At 35.0% G+C, this 11,767-nt stretch overlaps 2 protein-coding genes across 2 annotated transcripts; both read left to right on the top strand.

Moving 5' to 3' along the window:
- The first annotated feature begins 2,951 nt into the window (after nucleotides 1–2,951).
- LOC124440567 (scavenger receptor cysteine-rich type 1 protein M130-like) lies at nucleotides 2,952–5,012 on the top strand. Its single transcript, XM_046990962.1, has 5 exons — nucleotides 2,952–2,957; nucleotides 3,022–3,130; nucleotides 3,321–3,443; nucleotides 3,565–3,888; nucleotides 4,591–5,012. Exons 1-5 carry the CDS (start codon nucleotides 2,952–2,954, stop codon nucleotides 4,752–4,754), a joined length of 726 nt encoding a protein of 241 aa, XP_046846918.1. The 3' UTR covers nucleotides 4,755–5,012.
- An 860-nt stretch (nucleotides 5,013–5,872) lies between these two features.
- On the top strand, nucleotides 5,873–6,529 carry LOC124440568 (galaxin-like). Its single transcript, XM_046990963.1, has one exon. It carries the CDS (start codon nucleotides 5,873–5,875, stop codon nucleotides 6,527–6,529), a length of 657 nt encoding a protein of 218 aa, XP_046846919.1.
- Nucleotides 6,530–11,767: the final 5,238 nt, after the last annotated feature.

Raw genomic sequence — 11,767 nt, forward strand, 5'->3', positions numbered from 1 at the left:
TTTCTATTTTCTTTCTAGCTGAGTGTATAACTGTGCATGCGTAAGGGATACTAATTTGTACTTTGTGGTCTTTATAAAATGTAAATATTTAGTCATCGACAACCACAGAAATACTTCATTGTATTAACTATATTGCCTCAAAAGCTCAAACTACATGTTTTTCAATAAGATATTTTTATTTAGACATCACACCACATTATCGTTTTTGTTAATATTTACGTCCGTAGTCTAAGATATATTAGTAAAATGCAACGGCTGGGGCCCTTTGTCAATCATTCATTGGTGCCCGCCTTGCTTCACCAGAAATAGGTTGAATACGTGATCGTATTTATCAATTTATATTTCCGACTTGCGACTTCTTTATACATGGAGCAATGTTCACTTAGAATTTCATAATAGAAGAGTCTATGTTAATTTGTCACGTACGCCTCCCTTAGCTACTGAAATTGCGAAGTCATACAATAATGGTATTTAAGCTGCCAATACGTTCTGAGCTCATAATTTGATTTCCCATAAATTTTTGATTGTTAAATAATATTTAATTGTGATTTTGTCAGGAGTCGCTCGCCTCCCCCACTAACCCCCATCACTTGACAATCTGACACCTCATTTATTGTTTCATGAATGATAATATACATGAAAAAATTTCCCAATTCTGATTGGTTAAGAGCAGTGCAGTTTTTCTTAAATACCAGTGCAAAAATTTGAAACACCTGTGCAAAAAGCGAAACGCCAGTGCAAAAAAGCGAAACACCAGTGCTGATTTCACTTCAAAGCTGCTTTTCATTGGTTAGTCAAACAAAGAAATAATCTAAGAGCCAATCAAATTAAAACGTTTCAAAGGCGGGAAAGTTAAATTATTGTAAACAAAGCAATTACAACGGCTGGCGTACGTTTTAAGAGGATTTTCTTTAGCAAACGAGTTTACAGTTCACCGTTTGCAAAGTGTTTCTGGATGAAAATAGCAATACTGCTAAAAGTAGATACCTTGTCCAAGAGCTGAGTGTGCGGAAACTATGGTGTTGTGAAAAGTAATATCCGACGGAATTGAAAAATACGAGCCGGTCGATCGGATGATTAAACTCGCCGGCTGAAATGAACGCACGGTGAAGTTAAAAGTCAACAGAATTTAGAAATTTTTTCATGTATATTATTAAAATGTAATAGCATGGTTTCTCGTGCAATTTGGGAAACATGCACTCGCGAGTTTTTCAAAGACTTCATGATAGGCTTTGAAAAACTCACTCGTGCATGTTTTTTCCAAATTGCCCTCGAAACTATCCTATTACATATACATACCATTGAGTTCTACTAAATTACCTGGAGGGAAAAGGGTCTGGACACGGGTATCAAAAATATGGATGCCACAATTAAATTTTTGGTGAAAAACTTCCACTTGAAAAATTATTTTTATTATTCACTCCCCCAGTGTGGCTGAGCTAAAATTGAGTACTAGACAACTGAGTATTGTTTGTAAACTGTAAAAGACAAATGTTTTGGTGGGTTGGTTAGCGTTAGGTCAACTTCTTTTTATTTCGAAACGTGGCTGTGAAGTATTTGTTCTGTTTATCGAATCAGTGCAAAATTGCGGAATTGATGGACGCGTATTCATACGACAAAAATGTAATGACTCTTCAGTTTTGATGATTTTTGACTTGGTTTGCCGAATCCCGATTGCTCCTTATATGAAAGTCGTGTTGTCTACTTTCTTGTTCAGCCATCTACATTCTAGGCTCAACTTTTTTATTTTTGCTGAGAATTGTTGCACCTAAATAATAACTAGCTGGATATTTTCCCATTATATTATTATGCAGTTTTTACTATACCTGAAGTGAAGGTATTGGTGATATGTTTATAAGTCTTGTGTTATATAAATTGTTGACAAATCAAAAAATTGAAAATAAAGAATTTATTACACGATTCATTGAGTTTTCGTTTTGTATTTTTACTTTGATACAGGACTACACATTTTACTTATTTAATAACCTCAACACAAATTTTGTTGTTTTGATCGTCATGTTAATTTGTTATCAAATAAAACGAGCTTCTGCTACTTTTTAGCCTGCCAAAGAAAGTTTTGAAATAAAGAAGAGTGGTGGTGAAAACATTGACAAAACACCAAATAGAAACCATCGACTATAATCATCAACTGTAATGATAAAAGATAAATTAAAATGAGAAAAATATTAAAGAAAATGAAGCAAAAAAAGCGATTGCAAAAAGCGAAAAAGTAACTGTAAAAAAAGCGACGGCACTGAATAGTAAAAGCAATAAGTACATTCATAAAATTATATTCTTTCTTTCCTACCGGTGCATTGAAAACTTTTTATATGCAGTACTATTTTGGCACCCAGGTACCGCAATATTTTGGCATTTTAGAAAGAAAGTTTCGAAATATACGACTTGCTGTTACGACGCAATAAATATATGAAATTTAAAAATATTCCGGGGGAGTGCAAAACTTTTCATTGAATGAGGCCACGTCATTTCCCCAAAATTTGCCATACTTCGTATTACGGCATCCATGTTTTGATACCCGGCCGCGCGTTAATAAAATATAGTAATTTGGATGTGGATTTCTCATCCAAGTAATTATATACAGGTCAGTGATACATACTAGAATATCAAGTAACGAAGTTGACGGTAGACATTAGGGATCACTTGTTTTCTTATGATTTCTTCAAAGAACTCGAAGATCGCGATGAATCAAATCACACAATGAATGTTATAAATACACATTTTATAGATTTTGCATTCGATGATCATTTAAATCTTTTTTTCAGAATTTCTTGATAAAATATGAAACTTTTTCTGATGCTTGTGTTTCTCGTGGTATTGCATGATGTGGCGGGATTTTTGGCGTAGACGTAGACGACGAAGGCCTCCACCTCCCAGAAATTGTGTCCCAGGTCAATGGTCCAGCTGGAGTTCTTGTAATCATCAATGTGGTAATGCAGGTATAGAGAAGCGAACAAGAGGAAAGAGGGTGACAGAATGTTGTGGTGGACGTTGTCCATATAGTTTCATCCAAACAAGGCATGCAACAGAAATAAATGTCAAAATGGAGGAAGACCAACCTATGGTAGATGTATCTGTAGAAAAGGTTGGAAAGGAAAATGTTGCGCCAAAGGTTTGTTTAGTGACAACATAGCTTAGTTTGCATCAAATTCTCCAAGCTCTTTCGTCAGTGGAAAAATCGTTCTTGTTTTAAAACATCAAATGATGACATTATCTAAAAACATGTAACAGTCTTTTTGCTGTATGGATTTCAAGCCAACAGTAGTGGTGAAAATCGTTAATTTTATTTTTGCATTTTGTAGATGTCAATGAATGTTTACGTTCTATTGATAACTGTCATAAAAACGCAATATGTACAAATACAAACGGATCATTTACATGTAAATGTAAAGTTGGCTTTTTCGGAAATGGAACATTATGCTTGGGTAAGAAAACAAGTTTAATTAAGGAGTAATTTCGATATATATTTTCTAATAATTAAAAAAAATTAATGTCTATTCTGTAAGTTATGTTTCTGCTTTGATTCAAAAATTCTTCTTTTTGCAGGGCCTTCAGATGCCATTAGACTTCGAGGAATAAAAGGTTCTAATGTCAGTGGTCGTGTTGAAGTTTTTTATGGCAGTGAGTGGGGAACAGTGTGTGACGATAGCTGGGATTTAAAAAATGCCATGGTTGTTTGTCGTCAACTTGGCCTAGGTAAAGCCCTTAAAGCTCTTCAAGGAAGTTCTGTTCCTGACGGAAAAGGAAAAATTTGGTTAGATAATGTTCATTGTGCTGGAAATGAAGCAAATATAGCCAAATGTAAACATGAAAAATGGGGAATACACAATTGCCGCCATCATGAAGATGCTGGAGTAGAATGTTCGAAAGGTTTGTGGTAAAGTTTGCACGAATATTGTTAAATTTTTATGTCATGTACTCAGTCAAAAGTGTCAAGCAAATTATTTTGGTTTTTAAACTGCTCATGTTATCACAAGTTTTTCTTTGAAATCTCATGCAAAAATGTCTTCAAAAAGATTTCAGGCACATCTACCAACGCATATTCCTTTTTCTTTTATTTTTAAACATACTATCGTCCCAATAAATTTTTTTTAAAGTCTACAGCGTTGTAATAGTAACACGTTTAGACTTGCAAGTACGCTTCCGTTGCTAGAAATTTTTGATTTACTTCATTTTGGAGATGAAATTTTGTTTTGATGAAGGCATTTGTAGTCATTAACAACCAGTCAAATGCAAAATTATGGGAAAATATTGTTGTCCTGGTTATTATGTCCAGAAACGCCATGAAATCATAGGAAAGTTTTTCAGTCGTCATAGTCATTTTTAAAGTCTAAAGTACTTTTATACCACGTCATATCCACCTGAGTTGCAGAGTTCATTTCATAATCATGCATAAACTGTCTTTACTTTAAGACAATTTTTTGTACTATGAGCTCCTCTACAGGAATAAAAAAATCCTATAAAAATTTTCTTATCAGATCTTAAATCTACTTTAACACAAAACAATAAATACTGATTGGATAACAATACAAGCTTTCACATTATTCCATTTAGTTTTTATGAAATTTTTAGGAAAGCCGCTGTCTAGAACATGTGGTTCTCGTTTGTATAATGTCAAAACTGAAGTATGTTGTGCAAAAAAAGTACTTTCACGTCGTTACGGGGTGAATTGTTGTGGGAATAAAAACTTTAATCCTTCATACTTTGTTTGCTGCCAAGGAAATATCCATTTATAGCCAATGGTTTTGCTTGTTGTGGTTCTAAGAACTATGATCCATTTATGGGTGTTTGTTGCGGTGGCAAGCTTCATCATTTTGCTCCTTCCCACTCTCAATGTTGTGCTTCTGAAGTCTATGATCCAACCAAAGCAATTTGCTGCAATGGTAAGATAATCTACAGTTCTAAGGCTCGCTGTTGTGGAAGAAGCTACTACCAGCCTTCCTCTCAAGTCTGTTGTAATGGAAAAATTTTAAGCAAAAGATTTGGTTCTGCTTGTTGTGGTACAATAAATTACAATCCTTCTAGTTCAGTTTGTTGTAGTGGTAACATTCTGTCTAAGTCATCAGGTGATGTATGTTGCGGTTCTAAAAATTACAAAAGTGCTTCTCATGTGTGTTGCAGTGGAGTGATTCAATCTCGGTTTCTTGGTGGTAGTTGTTGTGGTTCTCACTCTTATAACAGTTATTCACAACTTTGTTGTAATGGTAAGATTCACAGTAAAAGGAGAGGTAATTCTTGCTGTCACAATCAAGTTTATAATCATGCGTTATCAGTTTGTTGCAATGGTCGCATATTTTACAAATGGCGCGGATCCTCATGTTGCAGATCACGTAATTATAATAGTAAAAGTCATTTGTGTTGCAATGGCAAAATTATCTCAAGAATTCATGGTTCATCTTGTTGCGGTTCTAAAGCTTATTTTCCTAATTCTAAGACATGCTGTTACCACAATCTTTTTTCTGGAGGAGACGGGGTTCGCTGCTGTAGGAGTCAAAGTTATAATACGAGCAAACAAATTTGCTGTTTAGGAAAAGTCCTTTCAAAACGTTCAGGTTCTTTATGTTGTGGTTCTCTAAACTATAATCCATCCAATAAAGTCTGCTGTCATGGAAATATTTTACCTCGTTCAATTGGTTCTCACTGCTGTGGTTCTAAGAATTACATCAAATCAAAATACATTTGTTGTAACTACAATTTGCAACTTAGGTCTGTCGGAAACGAATGTTGTGGTTCTTTAAATTACTTTCCCTTGAGGTACACATGCTGTGGAAACCGCTTGTACCCAAAATCGTTTGGCTCCAATTGCTGTACGCCATGGGGCATGCGCAATAGCCCATATTATTATGGAACTCCAATGAGTTCAACTTTATCCATTTGTTGCCGAGGCAAAGTTTATTCAAAATCACAAGGAAAATCTTGTTGTGGAGGACAGAACTATGACCCAGCTATAAATATCTGCTGCAAAAATAATCTGTTTTTTAAGGGCATGAGAAACAGTTGCTGTGGATCTCGTCCTTACAACTCTGGTTCGCACATTTGTTGTGGAGGAAACATCTTAAGTAAATCTGGAGGACGGACATCTTGTTGTGGAAGTCATAACTACAATTCAAGTTCTCAAAGTTGTTGCAATGGTAAGGTACTTAATGGTTCTTCTGGATACCAGTGCTGTGGATCTTCCTTGTACCAATTATCTTCTCAGATATGCTGTTACAACAATGTCCTGTCAAAATCTTATTCTTCCGACACTGCATGCTGTGGTTCTGGTGTTTACGACAACAGAACATCCGTCTGTTGCTCTGGTTACATGCGCTCAAAATCAGCTGGTACTTCATGTTGTGGAAGTGCAAATTACAATTCTTCTACCCACATTTGTTGTGGGTACAATCTTTTCTATCGACGTAATGGTTCATCCTGTTGTGGTAACCGGACATACAACTCAAGAAGTATGAAATGTTGCTATCGCTCTTCACATGGTGGTTACTACCTAGTGAAAAAGTCTAAGTCATGTTGACCTAAAGTGAACAACGCAAAAAACAACGACTCAAAAACGAAACGTTCGTGAAAACGAAGTAGTATTAACTAAACAACATATGCCATTAGGGCATTTGATTAGAGTATGATTAGTGTTAGTAGAAATAGACGAATAATAAACAATAAAAAGTAGTTCACTTTCATATTTCTTTGTTTGTATACCTCAACTAACTGAATTGGTACCATAGGCATTAGCTATTTTTCCGTGCTTGCAGCTTTCAAAAGCAATTTGGTTTCTTATTAATTAATTTACAAATATTCGACTGTTCACTATTGAGTGAAACAGGCTTGTAATTTCATAATAAGAAAATAAAATGGAATTTTCTTTTAAGCGAATCAATATGTTGTCTTTTGAGGTATTAGCCTGTAGTAAACCCAATAAAAACAACTGCAGATAGTTAAATACAAGAATTGAAGCAAAATACAAAAATTGAAGCATTTAACTCTGTATACCCTCTGTAGCACTATACAATTTTTTTCATCAAAAATCTTCAGCTGTTGTGTCCCAATGATCGAAAGGTAAAAAGTAAAGGTTTTGTGGGCGTTTCTATTTGAAACTAGACAAACTACACGACTTTATTAAGCTTTCTACTGAAAGAAAGTGATGAAATAAGATGTAACCTAATCTATTTATTTATTGTAAATCATCAATCAGGCTATTACAGATTGCCTAATAGTTTGAAAATAATTACAAGGACAATAACAAAGACATCACAATAGAGGTATATATAAAGTACATGACACAAATTTATCATCTACATAACAGTTGAATTAATTCCGTTTAAATCATGAATTTTTTTCTGATATCAGTCAATTTTGTATTTGTATTATTGCGATCTTTTGGACGACAGAGCGAACAACTTGCTAACGACTACATGCGTTTTGCAAGCAACGTCAGACGCATACGGCAATAACTCTCGTTTAACCACGGCTGTAAGGATTTTGGTCTCGTTTCGGCAGAACTTAGAGTTCGTCAGTGTTGTTCAAAGTTTTTGGACCGACTTTTGTGGTGCCTTATTAGTGAAAAATTTGCGCTTGGTAAAATGGATTGCTTTAACCAGTGATGTGCTAAGAACATTTTATCTGGGGTGACCGTTAAAAAATGCGCCATAATTATCAAATTTAAGAAGCGAGGGCCGAAGACCCGTGCTAAGCCGCGTAGTTGCAAGGGTTTAATTGCTGGGTAGGTCAAGGGGCATGCTCATCCCGAAAACCTTTAAACTTAGAAGCTCTGAATAATCATTTCCCGGACTTTGGGGGTATGATTTGACATAAATGTATTGGTGAAGAGATGGCATTGTAACATATCGAAAATATATTCAGACCGATTAATTAGTACTTAAATTAATAGATACTGGCTTGACTATAAATCTTTATTCTATGACAATTTTATAGCATAATACAATCTCTCAGTATATTTTCTATTTGTTATTTTCAAATTAATTATCGACGACAAAATTAATGAAAGGTGTTCTTCTTTAACGTGTTTACTAATTTTGCTTGAAAGTTGAAATAGTATAATTGTTTTTTCAATAACGATCAACAGTTTTATTCAAGGACTTTGATTAATTCTGATGTGAGACTTCCAAATGTTGTAATAATCTGCTCCTTATCGAGAGACATGAAAATAGGGGTTAGACTTTATCAAAGATTTATTATTGTCAATCATGTTTTGAAGTAAATAATCTCATGTATGGTAGCAAGTGCAGTGCGTTTAGAGAAAAAGGTCGGAAATTTGTTATATCAATTTATCGCCTAAATGTGTGAATCTGTAAATGCATATTTTCGAAAATAAGACTCAAACAAGTGCATTATTTTAAATGCATTTTTTGCAACCAATTTCGAAATTCGGCACCTAGATTGATTGCTGCACCCCCATAAAATTGACAGCTGGGGAACAATGCCCCTCCCTACCAACACGCTACTGGTTATAACACCATTTACACAATACCGAAGTCGAGTAACCATGTAAAAGCACAATTCCTAAAAGTGTCTCCAAAGAAGTCTGCATCCATCTAATCGTGTAATATATATAACTTCTTTGAATGAGTATACAGTCATTATGAACTTTGATGTACTTAGAGTGAATGTAATTTTACGTACCTGCAGACATTTTATCATGCAGTATATCCTCAATGTTACCTTACACCATCTGATTACTTTTGCGTACTGAAAGTTTTCTGATTTACTTCTTGTTCATTGATCAATGCTCGTTTGTAGATTTGGATATACATATATGGGCAAAAAATATACAATCAGAAGCTTCAACGAGGGACAAAACTAGAACACTAATTGAGGAGGTAAATATTCATATATTCAGCTCTGCCCTGCTGACTTCTTTTCAAATTAACATCGCCTAAAAAGAAGTCAGCAGGGCACAGCTGAATATATGAGTATTTACCAACCCCGCCAATCAACGTTTTAGTTTCGCCCCTGCTTTCAACAAGACGATGAAAATTTAGCGATTATATGCCTTAAGTAGTTGCAATTCATGACCTAGAACCCAATCTACTGGATATTCGACTCCGCCGAAACTTTATATAGTTACGAGACTAAATGAGGGGACTTCATTATGAAAGGTGGCAAAACTGACAATATTTAAGGCTAATATCTGCTTTTCCTGAACTAATAGACAGTTGCAAAGTTGACAGTCTAGGTTTGATATTTATAATGTTTGAAATTTATAATGTTGGTAGAAGCAAGCGCGAGTATATTTGGGTTTTCATTTAAGATTTTCAGTAAGTGATTGCGCATGTGTGAGCTTTTGTTGGAGTGCTCTGTAGTCCTAGTGGCTAGATGTCGGGTGGTCTCACCAATACAACAGGAATTTACATTTTGGCAAGTAAAGATATAAGATCGTCGGAAATGGGGTCTTTAAAACTAAACAGGTTTTTGATTTTGTACGAGACGAAGACTTATTTCATATTTTTTTCTACATCTCTGGCTTTGTAAAGAATAAAAATATAAAAATCCGCTTTGGGAAATACTTACATTTGATAAGTTGGGATGTTTAACAGTATTTCATGTCTCACTTATGTCCCACATTCATTTTTAGTTGACGTTAGATTGATCAATAATAAATATTGAATGATTATTGATAAAACTGTTGAAAAAAATTTGCTATACTGGCTTCTTCCCGACTGAGACTTGGCTGAGGCATACCTGTGACGACGCCTGCGTTGCTCTCAAAGCAAATGTAAACACTCATCGCTGACACACAAATGGTGTTTCAGGTAGTTCTAGGAGTTACCTGCAGTATACCGCCGAAATGCCGTAAAAGTTGAGTTGTGTTCAAGTTTCCCGGCATGTCGGCGGCTGAACGGCGGTGTACAGAACATATTTTGGTTATTTATGTTATATGTGAACGCTTCTGCGATAGACCGGTGGCAATATTTCCCATCCTGCATTTGGATAAAAGATGGTGGATGAATTTTCAACACAGGACATGGAACCAAAAAGACTTAATGGAACAATCCCAATCACTTCACGATAAAAATAAAACTTGTGGATACAATACACAACTATCGGGCTATTTATGATAAATCGTGTCCAGAGTACAAAAATCAATGAGTAAAATTCAAATTTTTCTCTCTTTGTCAAACGGCTCTCCCATCTTTGATGTATTTTAAAATGACTGTTAAAAGGGCCGCATAATTCGCTATTGGTATCGCTATTTTCAGATTACGAAGCACCATTTTGCCAAATTCAAACTGCCGCTAAATTTCGGTGGGTTATATCGGCGATGTTGAATTATGTCATTGAAAAGCATAGCAGGCATGCCTCAGTCCTGCCTCAGCCACAAGATCAGAAAGCATCTCAGGCTTGCCTTAATAATGCCTCAGTCATGTCTCAGTTATATGTGAACCAGGCTTTATTGGTAAAATAAAAATCCGAAGAAAATCCCAATGGCTTTAAAAATTCAAAGACCTTTATTAACACTTATAGCATTAATGTTCGCCACGTTGAAAGCTTTTAATTCATGAGCATTTATGATTTTTTTGAACGCGTCATAGACCTGGCGCGCGACAATTCCTCCCACATTAATTAGACTTTCTTTGAAACACTTATAGTATTTTTTCGCCGTGTTCAAAGCTTTTTATTGATTTCGAGCATATATTTGAACGCATGATGTACTTTATATTGTTGCAAAGTATGTGTTTTTTTTGACCAGACGTCGACAATTTACTCCACTTATGTATTATGTTAATTAGACTTGAGAGACATTGGACTCAATGGGCTGTTCAAAATAAACATTGATATCTTAAATAAATTCACTGAAATATATTTATTCCTAACTATTTGAAATGCACATAACATATTATTGTCGATTTCAGTTAACTTTTCAAATGGCGGTTCCCAAGTTTTCATTGCCAAGCTTTCAATGGCGGTTGCCAAGTTTTCATTGCCAAGCTTTCAATGGCGGTTGCCACGGATTCATTGCCAAATGTCTACAGGGTACAAAGACCTTTTAGCGTTTGCCAGTACTTCGCAACTACTCAAGAACACAACTTGTCAACTCAAGTTGACAAGTTCATATCGAATATTCCATATTTGGAAATGTAGTTGGCAACATTAGAAAGTAACTTGGCAACCGCCATTTGAAACGTTAACTGAAATCGACAATAAGTTTAGTATATTCTACTGACAATTCAAATTCCTAAATTTTAAATATATTTGCAGATGAGTCTTATCAATAATTTGCCACATAAAAGCGAATGCAAATTCGTTACACAACTTGACAAAATGTAAAATAATTTTGCAGCATACTAAAAACAAGGTGTTCTTGCGATAAATCATGAAATGTGTTAGCAAACTGTGTCCTCTGGAGAAAATATTCATTCATCAGGTTATATTGTTATTTAAACATACGTCATGTAGAATCAGTTTGATTAGCGAAGGTTTGTCATTTCAGAAGAGGTGACTTGTATGTCACGTCACGGCAGCCATGTTGTGGTCAAATATAAAAGAATATTTTATCAGTGACATTGTTGGCACCAGCCGTCGTGGGCGGGTAACATTGTTTCATAATTCCGTGGATATTGGTTGCAATCCATGTGTACGTAATGGTACAAAATCTACAATGCTACTACTCAGTAAAGTAAATATTTAATAGAGCCATTCCCCTGAATTTTTTCTTGCCATGCATGTCTTATTACTCATGTGATTACCATAGTGGCAGCCAGTCAATTGCTTTTTTTGATTAATAGGAATGACGAAA

The sequence above is a fragment of the Xenia sp. Carnegie-2017 genome, unplaced genomic scaffold, assembly GCF_021976095.1.
Source record: "Xenia sp. Carnegie-2017 unplaced genomic scaffold, XeniaSp_v1 HiC_scaffold_2, whole genome shotgun sequence".
Classification (NCBI taxonomy): Eukaryota; Metazoa; Cnidaria; class Anthozoa; order Malacalcyonacea; family Xeniidae; genus Xenia; species Xenia sp. Carnegie-2017.

Excerpts from the sequence above, each read along its gene's own strand:
- LOC124440568 (XM_046990963.1), top strand. The coding sequence starts at position 5,873 with ATGAGTTCAACTTTATCCATTTGTTGCCGAGGCAAAGTTTATTCAAAA.
- LOC124440567 (XM_046990962.1), top strand. Across the intron at positions 3,131-3,320 it reads AGGAAAATGTTGCGCCAAAG|ATGTCAATGAATGTTTACGT; the intron begins GTTTGTTTAGTG and ends TGCATTTTGTAG. Across the intron at positions 3,889-4,590 it reads TGGAGTAGAATGTTCGAAAG|GAAAGCCGCTGTCTAGAACA; the intron begins GTTTGTGGTAAA and ends TGAAATTTTTAG.